The sequence below is a fragment of the Cornus florida genome, unplaced genomic scaffold, assembly GCF_030987335.1.
Source record: "Cornus florida cultivar Cherokee Brave unplaced genomic scaffold, ASM3098733v1 CherokeeBrave_3.0.0_Hap2_Chr06, whole genome shotgun sequence".
In the NCBI taxonomy this organism is placed as follows: Eukaryota; Viridiplantae; Streptophyta; class Magnoliopsida; order Cornales; family Cornaceae; genus Cornus; species Cornus florida.
Window position 1 is genome coordinate 91,410,600 of NW_026775576.1, and position 19,245 is coordinate 91,429,844.

General features: G+C 34.4%; 1 protein-coding gene and 1 long non-coding RNA gene across 2 annotated transcripts; one reads left to right on the forward strand and one right to left on the reverse strand.

The window, feature by feature from the left end:
- The first annotated feature begins 828 nt into the window (after window positions 1-828).
- On the forward strand, window positions 829-3,170 carry LOC132312859 (uncharacterized). Its single transcript, XR_009483338.1, has 3 exons — window positions 829-943; window positions 1,051-1,120; window positions 3,064-3,170. It is a non-coding gene; the product is annotated as an uncharacterized LOC132312859 (long non-coding RNA).
- Window positions 3,154-19,153, reverse strand: LOC132312858 (serine/threonine-protein kinase TIO). Its single transcript, XM_059811399.1, has 23 exons — window positions 18,583-19,153; window positions 17,808-17,900; window positions 17,641-17,715; window positions 17,115-17,207; window positions 16,879-16,953; window positions 16,623-16,715; window positions 15,554-15,617; window positions 15,337-15,421; window positions 13,905-13,977; window positions 13,751-13,819; window positions 13,567-13,647; window positions 13,370-13,463; window positions 13,146-13,298; window positions 12,338-12,476; window positions 11,513-11,684; window positions 10,129-10,227; window positions 9,502-10,047; window positions 7,456-8,616; window positions 6,577-6,810; window positions 5,308-5,451; window positions 5,017-5,097; window positions 4,694-4,882; window positions 3,154-4,069 (listed from the first exon to the last, which is right to left on the reverse strand). Exons 2-23 carry the CDS (start codon window positions 17,895-17,897, stop codon window positions 3,824-3,826), a joined length of 4,056 nt encoding a protein of 1,351 aa, XP_059667382.1. The 5' UTR covers window positions 17,898-17,900; window positions 18,583-19,153; the 3' UTR covers window positions 3,154-3,823.
- Between the last annotated feature and the right edge of the window lie 92 nt (window positions 19,154-19,245).

Below are 19,245 nucleotides of genomic sequence, written 5' to 3' on the forward strand. Positions count from 1 at the left end.
GAGAGAGAGACTGGTCCAATACAAACTTAATTTCTTATATTCCAAATGTGATTGCTTTTAGAGTTGATAGTTACCGAGCAATAATCTCCTTTATCAAACTCAATCCTAGTTCACACAAATTTATTTATTATTATTATTTTTAATCAGCACGCATATATGATCTTATTTTAAGGTATTTTTACCCGTTTGACAAATGTAGGGTGGGCTCTGGTGGGCTCAAGCCCACCCCCCCAAAAAAAAAAATTTATAGGCAATTTTAATCTAGTTCAAATGTTTCCGGTCCACCTGGGAAATTCTCAAGCTTGATGTCGTACCCTAAATTTGAGTTTGAAGGCTGGAATCCTATTCGGCCTATGAAGCCACATCTTGAAATCAGCGAAAACTGCAAGGAGAAAGAGATGAGATAGCAAATAGTTCAATTCTTGTTAGTGTTTGTTCATGTTTTATAGGTTGCTCAAAATATCCTACAATTGTGTATTCCTGCTGTTGCTTGTTACAAGATTTTTAGTGAGAATGAGAGTTGTTTATGTTTCTTAATCTCATTTTCAGATGTTAGGGTCCTTTGAAAGAAAAAACAGGAAAAAAGAAAAGAACATTTTAGTTAAACATTTGTAACACATAGAAATGAAGGAAATTCTAAGGAAAAGTTGGAAATGTTTAGAAACCTAAAAATGTCAAGATCAACGAGAATCAGATTGACCAACAGGCCAGTAGTTTAGCGGTATCAGCTTCTTACCTCTCAAAGGGAGGTCAGGGGTTCAAGTCATAGAAGAGACGTGTGTGTGAGTACCAATTATGATAAAATAAAATAAAATAATAATAAAAAAAAAGAGGAATCGGATTGTGATTTTGATGGCACGAATTCAGTTCAAAACCAAAGTATAGCAATCCCAGCCAAATTCATTGCCATAGCCGATAGCTTCGAGAAGAAAGAGCATTCATGGTAACCATTTTTATTGAAAAGTGGCTCAACCTTTGCATTCTAATTCTTGTTTCTTTTACTTGTTCTACCGTTAAGCAAAGTTTCATCTTTTTGGTGCACTCGTGCAGGTTTGCCACTTCTCAAATTCCAACAGATCTATCCATTCTAGTTCAAGACATCACCTTCAACGTTCACAAGGTAACTTTTAATAAATAAATAAAAACATACACACACACCTTTTTAATTATATGTCTAACCAAAAGTGTCGGATATATATTCCATACCCATGTCCGAGGGATATGTGTCTGACACAAGTATTTCATTACTTTTGAAGAATCCAAGTAACAGAGATGAGTTGAAACAATTTTAATGGATAATTCAAAAACAGACTATGAATATTTATTCAAAAGAGAAAAAGATAATTTTCTTTCCCTTCTTTTCATTACATCATTTCACATTGTTTCTCTTGCAGACTCAACATGAACATTTGATAATCTTAAGAAAGTTTGTGTTTACTTTTTCTTGGACACAGCCACATCTGTGATGATTTGAAGTGGATTGAACACAAAAAAGATTCACTATCAGAAATTTGTAGATTGTAGACTGGAGGACATAATTTCATGTCAATTTGACATATAAACTGACTAGTTCATATAGGACCAAATAACTGCTATTAGAAATAAAACGATTCATTAGAAAAAGGGTCTGTTGGTTTTTAACTGTGAAAATCATTTTCTATTCTCAGAAAACAGTATAAAAATTTATGCTTAGTTAAGTTTTCAGAAAACTATTTTCTAAAAACTCAATTATAAAAATACCTGAACTATATAAGATTGTTCTCTGAAAACAGTTTTTAGTTCTCTGAATTCTTGAGAACTGTTTTCAGAGTTATAAACCAAGCAAATCGGACATACTTGGTTTATAATTCTGAAAACAGTTATCAGAAACTCAAAAAACAGGTAACAGTTTTCGAAAATTTATAAAAGATTGTTTTCTAAAAATAGACCTTTTTATAACTGAGTTTTTAAAAAACTGAATCAAGTAGTTTTTTGTACAATTTTCTATTTTATGTTTTCCAAGATTAGAAAACTGTTTTCATAATTACAAATTAACCAAGAAAGCCCAGTTTTTCATTTTTCTACTATGAAAATTTTTGTTCACTTTTTTCATTGTCAATGTATAAATTATTAAAGGAGAAAGGAAAAGTCTTCCTACTTTTTAGTTTATACTTCAGGTCCAAATTTGTTTTAATCATCAATGTGTGGCGTGACACAACCGACCTAGTATTTGAAAATTTTAGTTAAAAATTTCAACTCATTTTTATGCAGTGTTCTAATATAAAATGATAAAATTGTTGAACACGAGGAATCGTAGTCTTATTATTTAAACCACAACTTGGCCATGATAAATTCACCATTTTTTCTATTTTTCTCTGAAATGATGACATAGGTGTTCGAAAGGACTTCTAATGATTTTACTTGTCATATTTGTATGTAAATTAAATAATTTACAAAATTCTTAACAATATTTTGTAAACTTCTGAAAAAAATTTGCCAAGATATGTTCTTCAATTCAATCATACCGCCACCTAAACACACATATTTATTACTAGTCTATTGGATATGATCACCCTTTTCTTACAACTAGACCTCTTATGGCACCAACAATCCGATTCCTCTTTTTTTTTTTTTTTTTTTTCTTTTTTATTTATTTTTTTTATTTTATCATAATTGGTACTCACACACACGTCTCTTCTATGACTTGAACCCCTGACCTCCCTTTGAGAGGTAAGAAGCTGATACCGCTAAACTACTGGCCTGTTGGTCAATCTGATTCTCGTTGATCTTGACATTTTTAGGTTTCTAAACATTTCCAACTTTTCCTTAGAATTTCCTTCATTTCTATGTGTTACAAATGTTTAACTGAAATGTTCTTTTCTTTTTCCCTGTTTTTTCTTTCAAAGGACCCTAACATCTAAAAATGAGATTAAGAAACATAAACAACTCTCATTCTCACTAAAAATCTTGTAACAAGCAACAGCAGGACTACACAATTGTAGGATATTCTGAGCAACCTATAAAACATGAACAAACACTAACAAGAATTGAACTATTTGCTATCTCATCTCTCTCTCCTTGCAGTTTCCGCTGATTTCAAGATGTGGCTTCATAGGCCGAATAGGATTCCAGCCTTCAAACTCAAATTTAGGGTACGACATCAAGCTTGAGAATTTCCCAGTTTGGAGGTCCTCCTTATTGACTAACTCACCTAGGAACGGCCGGCCTCGGCCCAAACAATGCCCTTGACTCCCATGCCTTTACTTGTTCCACTAGCTAGGAGCAAATTCTCAGGTGTCCCTTTCGCTATTACTTCTTTCTTTATGTCAAATACCAGAAGCTGGAAACAATGTCTTTTTCATTCTTTTCTTATGAGGTCTTTTCCATACCCAAACAATGTAGAATTGTACACATGTAACTCACCCCAGTAATCTGCCAGTGCCCCCACAAGCTTCGATATCTGCGGCAGGCTTTTAACAAAATTTATGTGGGGCTCGCCGTTTGGTTACCCCACACCGTGACCATTTCGTAGCTAAAATGACCAGATTCATGCCCACTCCGAATGGCATAATTGAGAATAACTAAATCCACTGTAGCCTCAGTATATTCATTCGAAAAATGTTTGCTCTTTGAAAAACTAATACATATACAGTCAGTGATATTTACATTTATAATCACCAACTATGTTGGGATTGCTTACCACAAAACTGGAAAAAAAGGAGAAAGACTTTATTGAAATTTCTCCTTTACATTCAATGGAAGTAACCCACAATCACCATTACAGATTAGTGGGGTTCAAGCAAATGATATTGAAGTTTCTACCACTAATCTTTTTCATCAGTCATCAAGCATCAGAGGTTTTGCTGATAATGGCAGAGGCATAATTAGCAATTGTTGGTTCTGGGGATTGTCGTAGCCTTCCAATGACGGAGAATAGCTCTGATGATCGGAGGAATTGTCTGCAAGGTTGATGCGCACACATCTTGGCCAGCGAAAAAAGAGCTATCTTTAAAGGTGACTCATTTATGGCATCCTTTCTACTGGGGTTCAAAGCTACAGTGGAACAATCTGCTACCAACTTCAGTAAAGCCTGAAATATATTTTCAAAGAATACAAAAGTCACAGTTATAAATGGAACACAATTGAGAGTATACTCTTTATAATGTTTTGCAGAATCAATTAGACCTGATGCTAAGACATGTTTTACAACGTACACCAAAAGCTATTTCATTATGCATGTTAAATGTCATCTCATCATCTTGAATTGTATTTTTTTAATTGCGTAAATAGCACAAGATTTGGAATAGCAAGTTGATCGAATTATAGTACAATTTTTCATACAGATATTAAAATATTGATAAAATATTTTATTTTTCATTACCATGTTGAATAAAGAAACAAGGAAGTATGATCTTGAATAACAATCATAAATTAGTAAATAATTGCCAAGAGAGCCAAGTACAGTGTAGACAACAAAATCAAGACTTCTAGGGAACAAAATAGCATCATCCTTCTATTTTCATAACCTTAAAATATGTCTCAAAACCAATTTGTAAACTTATTGGGACCTTAATGGTATTTTATACTTCAGGATACGTATGCAACTTGCTTTAGATTCTCACTGAAGTAGGCCAAATAATTCAGAGCAAAAGCAACTATAAATAAAATTAGCATGGTACAACTAAATCTGAATAAATGCCACATAGCCACATACCTGCATGGCTCCTTTAGAAATAATATCTTCACAGAGCTTATTAGAGTTGCGAACTAGATTGCTCAATGCACCTGCTGCATTTGCTTTAGTCTTGTCTTCCTCGGCCGAAAGCAGCAAATTTGCAAGTTGAGGAATGGATCTCCTGAGGTCTTCGTACAACAAGTCATTGTGATAGGCAGCATTTCCAATCTAGTGGGGAGAGAGAAGGTGTTCAACAATCAATTATGACAGATGTAACAATTAAAAAGGTAATGAACAGGTAGTTAAATTTTGTTGCACAGATTTAACAGAATATTATTCTGTTGCACAAGAAAAAAACTTACAGCAAAACAAGCAAATTTCCGTGTACGTCTGTCTGAATCAGCACATCGATCAATAAGGAGACTAAAGATATGATGCTTTGCCTAAAATAAAAAATTAAACCATAAGAAAACAAAAAGAATCCAGCCTTCCAGAATTTTCAAAAATAAAACAAATTAATCTCCATTAATATGCATTTTCAAACTCATAGTAAGCTCGTGACTCGGTAAGAACTTTTTTTATACAATCAAACAGTCAAACGTAAAAGGCTTTTGCGTGATTTAAAACGAAGCAATCTAATTTGTATTACCTACCAGTGAACTATAGAAATAAGAACTATGCCGACACATATTGCCTACAGTGCTGCAAGCCTTCGCACGTATAATAGGATCTTCATGGGTAAGGAACCCCTTCAAGGACTCCAACATATCTGCTCCATTAATGTATTCGTAAAATGTCTGCAAAAACATAATTTAACTTCGAAAATTAGACTTCATACGAACTTTCTTAGAAACCTTCAATTATAGTTCATATATTAATCCCAAGGATATTTAGTCTTCATCAAAATGACAATTAAAGTTGCCATGGTAGCTGAGATTCAGACTTTCTTGACAAAAAAATTTGCATTATTGGTGAACTATCAAACAATAAATTGCTACAAGCTACGCATGACAGATCATAGTTATAAAAATAAAAGATTATACTAACAGAGAGAGAGAGAGAACTTCTGATACTTCATAAGCACAAAGGGCCCAAGACAAGGCTCTCATAGTAAATACACAAGACTCCAAAATATAGTAGCGTCAATCTTAATATGACATCTGGAAGACATAATTAACTTAACAATATTTCTTTTGGCTTAAAATGTTTTCCTGGAAATGTTTTCAGCTATTTTAGACGTTTAGTTGACCAAAAGCTATTTACGCAACTGTAAACGAAAGTGATGTTTTGTCCACAAGACATTTTCAAATTTGAACTCATATGCCAAAATAACACACACACACATGTATACATGCATATACACAAGAATAGTGCAAATATAGGCAGTTATAATTTATACGCAAACACATACAAATATATATTTGCATATATAAGTTTACATACATACAGTTATGTACGTCTTGTCCTATATGCTCCATGCCTAATTACCAGCATACATGTGAGCTACTATAAAATGCCTATATTAGTGGTCATATGCAGGCTTAAATATTATTCATGTAAAAAAATTACATGAATAATATTTTCCAGTGTCATCATTATCCTTGCGTTTTTCCCATTTGAATGGGGTCGGCCAAAAAATATTTTCCAGTGTAGAATATTTTATCATTGAAACAAAAGAAAGTAATCCAGTCGAGAACCAAAGAAAATAAAATCAATTATAATTCACAATTATCTCAGTGTAGGATCTGAAATAATTACATGAATAAGCAATTGTTTTTTATTGGAGTTAAAAACATAATTACATGAAGAATATGTGATATGTCCTGATTAGAACTAAGTCAGGAAATGAAAAACTATAAAATGAGGAAGCAGAGTTAATTCCAATATATGGAAAGAAGCATTTGATTAAAGCTAGACCCGACCTTATCCATCCGAGCTAGATCTGAGACGATCATTAGAACATCCGCTATGACCTCTCTTGGACATGAACTATCAAGCAACCTTCTAACTCTGCTTGGATTCAACAAACCTTTACCCAAAAGTTGAACTGCCAGAGGTCGATGGCCAGTCATTTTAGCAAGAAATGCAACAGGCTTTCCAACATCTTTTAACTCCATATGTTCCAAGCACCGAAGAATGATGCCAGGGATTCCTACCTGTAATATTAAAAACAATTGTGTAACAATGTAAGAAAACATAAAAATAAATAGGCTTCTGTGCAGCATTTAATTGTTTTCTTCCCATGTTCAATAAAACCTGGAATTGATGTTTTTAGACATGCACTTTCATCTAGCAAGTTGAAATTTTGGAAACTCCAAATAAACCTTCTATTAAGTGGTTAGCAGGTTGTTGAAAACATATGACTCCAATACAGAACCAAATTTATAAGCAAGCAATTCACTAATATGCTTACTACCAATGGTGCAATTTCATTGTAACACCTTCCAGGAAGAAAATTGCATCAAGTTAACACGTCATTGTAACTTCATTAGAATGCACATTATGCAGCACACTAGTGAATCCTTTTTGCCACCCCAGAGAAACCATATAATATTGATATTCAGAAGGATGAACAGAGTCTTTATCTAAAGAAATGCGTTGAGGAAAGATAGATGTATAAGTATATAAACTTTCAACAAGATAGAGTTTTCTTAGCTCTCTCAAAATATAATCTAATACAAGCATATATCGTGTGGCATAATTTTGACAGGGTACAAATAACAATTTTTGATATTTTTGCACTTTTTTCAGACCTATTACGGATTATATATAACAAAAAATAAAAAGACAGAAGATATAACCTCCAGAAGAATTTGAATATACTTTCCCATGTTGGTCTCTATTGCTTTAACCAAGTCTTTGTCCTCCATGCAAACTCTCCCACCGGGTGAACCCATATTAAGAAGGGACCCGCTAGCCACTGAAGCAGTGGCGGATGGCAAGCCTGGGGCATTCTGTACAGCGACAAAAGGAAAAGCTAAGAGATCAATCACGGCATTTATAATATCTCTGACCCCATCCTTTCCCCCACCAGGCCCACTCCAGCACCTTACTAGCTTAAGATGTACATCAGATATCAAATCAGAGATGAACTTGATGTGTTCGCTCTTAACCAAAATCTGACGAAAAGTTAAAGCTCCACCAGAAAGACATTGACATATAGAAGAAATTGTCCACACGACACCAACAGGCGATAAGCCATTTTGATCTTTTGTACAATCAGTTCCTCGAGAAGAAGCATCTGAAACGTTGTTAGCCAACAAATCAAGCAAAAGCAGAGGGATACCACTCGCACACAGCTGTTGAACAGCTAACGGTCCTCCCCACCTGAGTCTACACTCCAACAAGCCAACACATCCATCTTTAAAGCCATACCAGTATGAGAGCATTCCATTCAGCATGTTGGGATCTACACCATTTTCATCAACTGGTAGAACCTTGAGGTGGTCGCAAAGTGTAGCAGTCCTAGGGATCAAAGGCACAGCTATCTCAGCAACAGAAGATTCAACAGAAATCCCACTTTCCAAAGACAAAATAGAAGCAAGAGCCAGCATAGCAGAGGCACAATGCGGCTGAAAGGAAGATTTCATCCTATCATCGAAAGAGAAATGATGGGCAAGGATGGAGAGCCGAGAAAGCTGCTTTTTTGAAGATGTTGTAAGCATAAATAGAGAGGAATTTCTTCCAGACGACTTTAAACATTGTGCAACAGTGGCAAGGATAAGGCATGAATACAAAACCAGGACAGAGGGATTGGCCATTTTGCACTTCAGGTTACCAGTTTCTCCTGTTTGTGGATCTTTGTTTGAAGATGAAGTGCAAAAAGATAATACAGCAAAGATCTCTGAAATTATTGTACCATCTCCTCCGCCACTGACAATTGTGGTAACTGGTAAAGAACTAGGCAGACCACAGAGAACATTCGAAACAATTCCATTATGCAGGCAACACCTCAACATGACCTGAAACAGAGTAAATCTTCATTAACTCCTTTTTTTGGGGTAAATAAACGATCTTTTTTTTTTTTCTAGTTGGTACTCACACACACATGCCTCCACTGAGGCTCGAACCCCTAACCTCCCTTTGGGAAGTAGGGGCCTGGTACCGCTAGGCCACAGGCTTGTTGGTAAATAAACGATCTTCATTACCCTTTATGAAGATGACATACCCTTTATGAAGATGAAAGACAGGAAATATACTATTTAAGTAATAGGCAAACATAATGCATCAAGACTACTTGCACAGTTGTGTGCATGGTTTCTTAAATTCCATTATTTAAATACATGAAACAGAAGTTGACCAGACATGCAAAGTTCATTTAGAATGAGGAACCACGAAAACAGGGACGCAGTCAGGAAAATGTTTTGGATGAACAGAATAAAACTTCATAGACATTTTAAAATCACACTAATTTATTATTTTTTTTCATAAACTAAAAAAGGGTAATTTTCTTTTCTCTTCTTCTTGCGCTCTGCTACAGAAACGTGTTGTAAAATAGGATGGAAATATCAAAAATGCATACAGCAGGTAATAGTAATGAAAAACATAGGCACAACTGTGATAGAAAATGTAATTTGCATCATTTTGGACAGCAGAAGGGGATACTTACACCAAATTAATGATGTACAATTCAATGCCAACAGACTGCTATTTATGTTGCAAGCACAACAACAACAAAAATTCAAATTGACAAAGTCTTGTTTCCAACTTTATTAGAGGTTGGCTACCAAGGAACTGGAATAGTATTTAATTTAAAAGTTAAAAGCCTACAAACACATGTATCATGAAAAGCAAAATAACATGCAGCCTAGTAACATAGCACAAGATATTGGACAAGAAATAAAAACCTGGATACCAGCAGACAGGGCAGCCTCAAGACGTTGATGGAGGCAGTAGTAAATAGCAACCTGTATAGTTTTGGATTTGAGGAATGCTCTTGTCACTGAATCAACGACTTTTGTTGATTCTGTTCCAACCAAAGAACCTCGATCATGGTCCCTAATATCAAGTCGAAGTAGAGAATGGCTCCGCAAAGAGCTTAGCGGGAATAGATAGGTACTTTCTTTCAAAGATAGAATTTCATATGCATCTATCAGTGACCAAATAGCCCTACAAGCTTCACAAGCAGCACGCAACAAATGTGAAGAGCCTGATATGAGACTTGAGCCTGAACTTGCTAAGGAGAAACACAAGAGATCTGCTAAACCTGATGTCTTAGCAAGGTCCAAAACTTGTTTAAAAATACCATTCACCATTGAAGGAGAATCCACATCAGGAGCTGAAACTGGACGAGATGCTTTGAGACCCTGAGCTACGCTAGATAACATGACTGTAATGCAAGCACTGGACTCATACAGAACTCTTCCGGATGCATCATCAGTGCAACTCACAACCTACAGATTCAATAACATTAGTTAAGTGCAAGTTTTACACAGAAACCACAGACAGAAAAATTCCTGTGCAAAGAAAAAGACCTGTGAATACAATTCTACTAAGGCAACCCAGTGCCTGAAATAGGAAGCGCCAATATTGCCTCCAAAATTATCTACTAATCTTTTTATGATTGAGAAGCTCTGCAAAAGATATTAGAACTGTGTTAGCCGCCAATAAATGGGTATTTAAATTTTTCCACAAAAATAAAAAACTAAGGTAGCTACAGACCTTGACAAAAGTAGTTATAGTTTTCAATACTTGAGAGGATATTCTATTTTAACAATAAAAAAACGGGTGAAGGGGTAAACTTCAGGATGAAAACTATAATAAATTAATCAAAATTTCAGGAATTTAATGAGCTAGCAGAGATCATGCGCGGAATTAGAGGGGGTAGGCAGCAGCTATGACACCTAAGTTCAAAATATCATAGAACATTTCTACAATTTTGGTGAACTATGAGCCCTTTAAATTGAATTATTTCCCATTATCTCATTTTCATGTGAACAACTCCCGTGGATGCAAATTTTTGAAGCAATCTGTCCTTTCTTTCCTTCTCCAAAAGAAAACTTTCCTTTGTAACAAAATAAGAAAAGTCTAATCAAATGTATACCAAAGCTTATAACTGAAACTTTAATAAATTTTTATCCGCTTTATTTAACAAAATATTCCTTCCCTTCTATCAAATGAAATTTTAATGATAACAAAAATGAGTACGCACCAAACTTGAAAATTTGACTTTCTTTAATTGGAAAAATGATATATTTTTCCGAAAGTTAAAGTTAATAAAACTAAATGGAGATGGAGTTTGGTGCTTAAAATTTGAGATTCTTTTCAATAAGATAATTGAGAGAAATTTAAATAAAATGGAAAAGGGTTTGTGAATATATTAAAAAAATTACATCAGCAGGATTTGACACTTCTGGGATCCTTTTAGTTGAGATAGGAACAGTAACACATATTCACACAAAAGTATTTGCTTCCCTGGGAACATTAACTTAAAGGATTTAAGAGAGATTTCAGTAAATCTACCCCCACCCCCCAAAAAATATTTTTCTTTTTTTGAATCTACCCTGATACTACTCTGAATTGTTAAGTGATAAAGTTAACTGAGTCACCAAAGGTTGTGTAGCCTAGTGGTATCTCCTCTACCTCCCAAAGCAGAAGGTAAGAGTTAGAGTCCCTGTAGGGACAAACGGGTGTGTGAGTTTCTTGCCAATGAAAAAAAAAAAAAGTTAACTAAGCCTCATACATTAGGTAATTGTTTGGCCCTTTCACAAGAATAAAAGACTCTTCACTAAAGAAAAAGGAGGATTTTGGTACGACATCTCAGCTATTTCTCGCCGCATTGTGGCCAAAGATGTAAAAGCATAGAGGAATAAAGTGAAGCTACAAGCTATAGAATTTTTCTCAAAAATCCGTAGCTACCTTTGCCATTAGTTCATTATAATCAGACAATTTCTGGTTCGCTATGGTAGAAGTGAACCCAAGAAGTTCACTAATGAGTTCATCAAGAAGCACAGTAGAATTGATTGCGCCAGCTGCAACTAGGTTTGAAAGAATTCTTAGTGACTGGTTCGAGCTAAGAATATCTTGATCCCTGTACAATTTTAAAAAACAATTAGATATTACAAACAAACAACAGTAAGCTAACTAGATACTCACCAAAGTGCACATAATTGATGACCTAACTAGAACTCAGTAATAAATCATCAAGCACTATGGTGATGTGAAATATTACAACTAGCAGATGTGCAAAAGAGTAATCCGTGATCAGTACATCTTTTGCATATTAATCAATGCCACAAGTAAAAATTCTAAAAATAAGTCACAACAACTTGGACAAGCCATGAATAAGAAATTCTTCCATTTTGTTTATTAAGCAATCAATGGCAAAAATTTATCTACTTAACATTGCAAAAATATAAAATAAATAAATGAATAAATGGAGGTACACAACACCAAGCCTTTTCCCAACTACTTGGGTAAAATTTCAACTCCGCATGCAATATAAATAGATACAAATCAATTTCTATGCACACAAAAAAACAAAAAACAAAACAAAACAAAAAAATTTGTTTTCTCCGAATGTGTCAATAACGCCAATAATTTACATTCTTTGACCAAACAAAAAATGTTCAAGGTTGATAATTACATTTGGTGCTTCTACATGATGTACATACAAGCACAAATAGTGAATGGTATCAAATCATCACTTCAAGATTCAATATGTGCAACTCAGTTTTACTTTACCTGCAAGAACTTTGGGATCCTTTACACCAGTTTTTTAGTGGTAGCAAAACAACCGACAAGGTTTCATTATCCTGACCAATTAGTTTTGCCCCCTTGACCGTGCGGGAATTATTTTCCAACCTGTCCAAGACCTGGCAACCTGAACAGAGAGACAAATACTATTCACTAACACCTAAAGCAAATTGAAGGGGAAAAAATTAGATGTTTCCATAATGGGATCAATTACAGTCGTAAACTATTACATCCTATTCAGACAGCCTAAAGCCCTATCATCGGAAAACAGTTTGCTCAATTCAAGATAGAATAAATCAGGAGATTTTTAATTTACAGAAATTTAATAAAAAATAAACAATAAGCAACATAAATGCAATCTGCCTAACTAGTAAGAATAGAATATGAAGATCAAGTCAAGCTTGGATAAAATATTTAAAAGAAAATGGCATGTGAAATTAGCAATCTAAACGCCAAGGGAGGGGTGGGGGGGGGAAGAATAACATAACAAATGAAAGGAGCAAAAAATTATCAAGTGAAAAATTAGAGGGAAAAAAACACCAAGTTAACTCTTTTGTGATCATGTCAGAAGGCCTTAAGAAATGGAATTATCTTGGTCCTTTGAATTGGAAGGGAAATTGCAAATTAGGAAACAAAAGTGGAATGTTTCACGCAAATATGCATACAGAAGTAGGAAACAGTAAGTACTTCTAGAGTAAGTAAACAAGTTAACCAAGGAAACTATCTCCAGTTATAGCAGGAAGGATAAATAAAAGAAATCATTATAGAAAGATGTTTCAATTTCAACATAATCTACCTGACTGTACAATATCACTGGGACCCGTAAATCCTGGGAACTCCTCATGCGGTGAACAACTTCCCATCATAGAGTTAGGACTATTTGGTTGTGGGTCACTCTGAAGCCCTCGAACATCACTCTTTTCAAAAGCAGCAGGAGAATGGCTTTTACCTATGACGAAGTATCTTACAACAGTTAGATTAAGAAAATCTAATTAACTGTAACTAAAGTGAAGACCTTACCATCAGGGCATGCAACAGCTAATGTATGAATCCTTCCTTCACCCCTCCAAGCTGCATCACATCCCCTAGCTGCAGCAGCTGTAGCAAGAATCTCCTGACAAAGATTGATCAGATACTAAGGCTTCCCACAATTCTACTGTCACTGCCAAAGCAAACTTCCAAAACATTACATTATAAGTATATCAAAAGATAATTACCCTGGCCTCCAGTTCCTTAGGAGTTTCTTTAACAAACGGGTGTTCAAGTAGAGCAGGCCAAGTCAGTCTGCTTTGTGGAACCTGCTCCCCATGATTTTGATAAGTAAATAAGCATCTGAAAGTCACTGAAAACAAAACCAAGGGACAGTCTCTGTACAGGCATTGAATCTCAATAAAATACTACCTTATTAAGCAAACCCTTCAGGAAGTTTTTGAAATTTGGGCTCATGTTGTCTGGAAATTTTACTGGATCCTGGAAAACAGTATATCAGATAAATTTGTATCTTTATGAATTGTACTTTTAGGTTCAAAACTTATGCAGGATCAAGCACATCTACCTTAATGATATGCCGGATGAGCGCGTATACTGAATTTGTATAAAACGGAGGTTGGCCAACAAATAGTTCGTAACTGATTATGCATGAGCAGCCACTTTTCAGTTCCAGGTGACAAACAGAGAAATAACACGGAAGGTAAAGAAAGATAATGAAGGGGACTAATACATGATCAAATGGTTACTGCATTGTTTTCGACGATGTTGCCAGAATTGTCATGCAAATTAGAATAATATTGATACTTCATTAGATTTTGGTTATTCAATACGAAACTTGAAAATTTTCTTTCCACCTCATGTTGGTACAAGTTTTATAAAAAAATACTATAAATGAAAATAGTTAATAACATTCTCTTTAATGTTTTAAAAGAAAGAAATATTTGTTATAGAAAACAAATCATGAAGATTTTGGTTTAATAATACGGCAAGAATAACATAGCGCATGCTTTCAGTCAAAAGTTATAGATGACGATGAAATAATGCCTAAATAAGCCAACGCAATGGTCCTATATATTGTGTAGGCACTACCCCAAACACCTAGTTGCGCAAAAATGTACCCTTTTAAGCTTATTCTCCACAGTACTTATATATAATTATATACATCATATTCTCAATATAATGATTTATTATTAATCTATAAACTAGTTTTACATTCTATGAGAAATGACAATAACAACATAACTAAGACATAATTATAACAATAAAAGGCTGAGAGGGGAAGAGATGCTTTGTTGAAGAACAGTTTACTTCTCATTACTAATTAAGTTACTTCTTTGATCAACTTTTCCGGATTCTATAAAAGTTCCAATTGAGTATCTAGCTACAATTGTCAGTACCTATTTAATGCAAGACACCATTTAGTAGAAAGCACTAGGTCTAAATATTACAGGATCATATAGTCTAATACAGACCAGAAGCCAACATCACAAAGCTCTGAAAATGAAATTGCTACATGCTTAGGTGAGTATTGAACAACATCAATCACATATGACATGCATGTCAATCAGATCCCAAGGTGCAAAGCATAGCAAGAAAGTTACAAGCATGTGTAACTGTTTACATTTACCAACATTTTTGTTGACTGTGACATGCTTTTAACACCAAAAATTCACCTAAGGAAGCCTGGTTGCATCATTCACTGAGGCTCACCTCTCATAAAACCTAGAATTAGAGATACTCCCATTCAAATATATGCAATTATGATATTTGCAAAAGATCCTCCGACTTCAAAGCACAATTGCAAATGTCTTATTTAAATAGAGAAGCCTAATTTTCGGAAAGAGATATTGGTTCAAAGAGTTTGATTAATCAGGTCACAATTCACAAGACCGGCCTTAATTGAAATTTTTTAAGCTAGCAAATTGAAAAAGAATAAAATGGATATCACTTTCCATATGAGATGTAAATGGATCAAATTCAATGAAAAATTTACATACAGAATGACTCCAAGAGACCACAAGTCAGCAGTGTGGTTGTAAGGCTGTTCCCGTACCAACTCTGGAGCCATGTATAAAGGAGTGCCTAAAATAAATTTAAAAGTACAGTAATAAGTGGCAGCAAAGGAACCAACAGAAATTGTCAACACATGAGGAGTCTCTTGTGTAATTCTACTTTCATTTGTCCTCTGTAACTAATACAAAAATGCCCTGTTACCTTTTATGGATCGTAAAACAACAGTGTTGGTTGACATTGCACGTGCAAACCCAAAATCACAAAGCTGTGACAAATTCAACCAGACAACATATTATGACTAGCTGCTTTGAGGAAGAACAAAAGAGACGAGTAAATACAGAACTGCAAAATAAAACCTACAAATTTTGTAGCAATAATATAAAATGGAGAGGCATATAACATGTAGGAGAACCACTAAATCATAATTTGAGGAATTTTAGATTTTTCTTTCTCAAATAACAGCTGTTTTATGCCAGTTATGTGGAAGAACTCCAACAATAAGGCTCATGCTCACAATGCCAAAGACAAACAGTTTTCTGCCAGTTATGTGGAAGAACTCCAACAATAAGGCCCATGCTCACAACACCAAAGACCAACAGTACAATATCTCTTGACTAGTCATTTTTTGAGTTACTAAAATTGCATTAAGTAGCAACAGTCTACCAGATGCAAGTAATAACCCAAAAAATCAGTATAGAATTGCCACAAAAAATAATAGGAATATTTGAATGACATTTCAGAAGCCCAATATAATTACCCTAAAATGACAAAAATCATTATATAGTTTCCATATTAGAAACTAAGAAAAATATTCGAAAATGAATATTAATCCAATTTGTACAGGCATTAGTGATGATTGTTGGGTAGTTTAAAAGCAATCACTTTGTGCAAAATAATGCCAAAGGTTAGGCTTGGATTTTCTCCCTCCAGCACCATGCATAGATAGGAATAAACCCTAAGAACTGTATTACACCATGTTTTGGATAATTCACATAAGCATATAGCAGTGTCTAATTTACATAAACCAGAAAGGTCAGCAGGTTCATCTAGGAGACTAGCTTTCATGGGGTTAGGAAGAGGAAATCAAGACTTATTGTATTCAGTAACATTTAGTGACTGTATGCACTAGTCAAGTCAATGAGGATGTGAAAATACAGGAATAAAATTTATGAGCATGAAAATCTTCATTTTAAACAATAGAGAAAATAGTATTAGCTTAAATGGGCAGTGTTCAGAAACAAAAACAAATTGCAATTTGAAACCATTCAACCTTCACAACGGACCCAGCACCAATAAGAATATTTTGAGGCTTCATGTCACGATGAATTATACGGTTGGAGTGTAAATAATACAATGCTCTCACCTGAAAATATCAACAGCATAAACTTTCAATAGGAAAACAAGAAAATGTAATGGGTGGAACTACAAACTAAAACGATGTACAAAAACTATTGGCTAAGCATCAAAATGATGATATATGACAAGAGAACTAGTAACAGAAGCAACGTTTCAGGAGAATACAGTACCAACTGTTTTGCAATTGCTTGAACTTGTTCTTCAGGAAGGCACTTGTCATCCTCCAGAATCTCAAAAAGTTCACCCTGTATATGGACAAAAGTCATCAACTACTAATGCATCTGAACATCTTCCTTCCTAATCTTAACTACTGCAGGCAGCTGTTATATTGGACACACTCTACATGTGCACAATAGCAATGTGTTCGAGTCAGAGAGAGGGGGAAAGAGAGAGAAAGAGCAATTACCTGAGCAAATTCTGTGACAACACAAAACTCTTGTGGGCTTTCAAAGGAGTCCAACATTTCAATTATGTTTTCATGCTTCAATTTTCTAAGAATCTGCAACATTTAGGCCAGCAGCATAACCCAGAAATTAGCATCTAACACAAAATCTTAATCACATCAGACAACCAACAATTATCTCTTACAGAATATTAAGTGATGGGAAGGACAAAGCATGCAGGGAAATTATATGTATGTATATGCATAAAGGAGCAAACACAATTCCAGGGAATTATTAATATGAACCTAAGATGGCAATCACCATATTCGGCAAGTTCTCTACAATATAGGTTGTTAAAACTTCAGTTATTGTAGGGCTTCCCCTTAAGAGGAGCCAAATATACATCAAATGTGCCATAGAGGCAAAATGTTAAGCAAAACAAAGGACAACTAATTTAACCTATACATATATACACACACACAAATATAGGGAGAGGGGGTGGGGGATATAACAAACTCCATATTGATCCACACGAACTGCTTCAGTTACCTCGATTTCCTGTCTTAAATTCTGAATGTCCTTCTCACTTTTACCGTGCTTAAGGATAAATTTCATTGCAACAGTCTGACAAGTGTAAAATAACAACAGCATCATAAAACACGAAATGACCTTTAAACAACTTAAGCCACAAGAGAACAATAAAATTTCACGCATACCTGGCCTGTAAACTTCCGCCTTCCCTTGTATACCTTCCCAAAAGAACCTTCACCTACAAGCTCAATCACGTGGTAGTTTTCGACACCCATCTTCTGAATCCAGAAATAAAAATAATAATAATAACTTTTAGTAAGTAAAATTCAGCAATTAAGACATACATACTGATTCCACGTGCAACTAATTTGACAATTAAATTCATCAGCACACTAGATTGTCTGGTGAGTTGATACATATCAACTAACTTAATTAAAACAAATTCTTTGTTCTAAGCAATTACCTAAAATTGCACAAATATTTAACTAGCCAAATGAAAAAACATGAACAGTGGTGTCCCCAGTAGCATATTCAGTAAAGATCCATAATAAATTAAACCAAATCATCAACGTTAATATAAAAATACCCAACACATCTGTATCAAAATAATAATAATAATAATAAATAAATAAAATAAAATAAATAAATAAACAGCACCTCCAATTAACTTTCTCTGCGGAGAAACTTCAATCGAAATGCTAAATTTGAACAAGACAAAAATAATTCTGAATTGCAAATGATTCAGTGCTATCGACTATGAATCGGGACAAATGTTGAGGACCACTTCCAATCCACATCTTCACTAGAAGTTCTAAAAACCTAAACATTAAATACCCAAAAGTGAAACCAAACGGCAAGATCTGATCATTTAATTAAAAACAGAAAACCCTAACGGATTGATATAAATAGATGGATAGATCGATTTATAGATAGATTAATGGATAGAGAAAGACGAAGCACCTGTGTTGGTGAGAAGCGGTGAACAAGTTGCAGTTGGAGTTGCAGAGAGAATTCTAGAGAGAGAAAGTGAGATAGGGGAATTTGTGTTTGAAACGTTGGCCTTGCAACTTTCTTCCCGCTCGTTACTTTTCAAAGCTTGGCTTGCTTGAACGAGTGATGACAAAACGGTGGACCATAAAGCCAAAACTTATGAAGGATGCTCATTTTATGTAGACCAAATTGAAATGACACTCTCTGGTCACTTTACAGATTTTAGAGAAATCAAGACATTCAAATTGTTCCAATACAAAAGTTTTGAAAATAAATACGTTTAATTGGACTTCCCACATTGGTAATATGAGTGAAATATATTGAACCCAACTTTTTTTTTTTTTTTCCTTTTTTTTTTTTTAAATTTCCCTCGGATAAACCATTTTTACTAAGTATTAAATTTGAGTTTTGATTAAAATTTAGAAGTCCAACATAATTTCCAAGCAAATTTCTTTCTTCTATATATTTATTATCCTTCAAAGTATTAATTTTCTTAAGAATTTAGTTATAATATCATATATTTATAGAGTAATGATACTCTATCCAATCAATTTGTCCTACGGTTAGTCCGAATTTTATGTAAACTTGTCATGTCATTTCACAAGCACTAAAGTTCTAGAACTTGAAATTAAA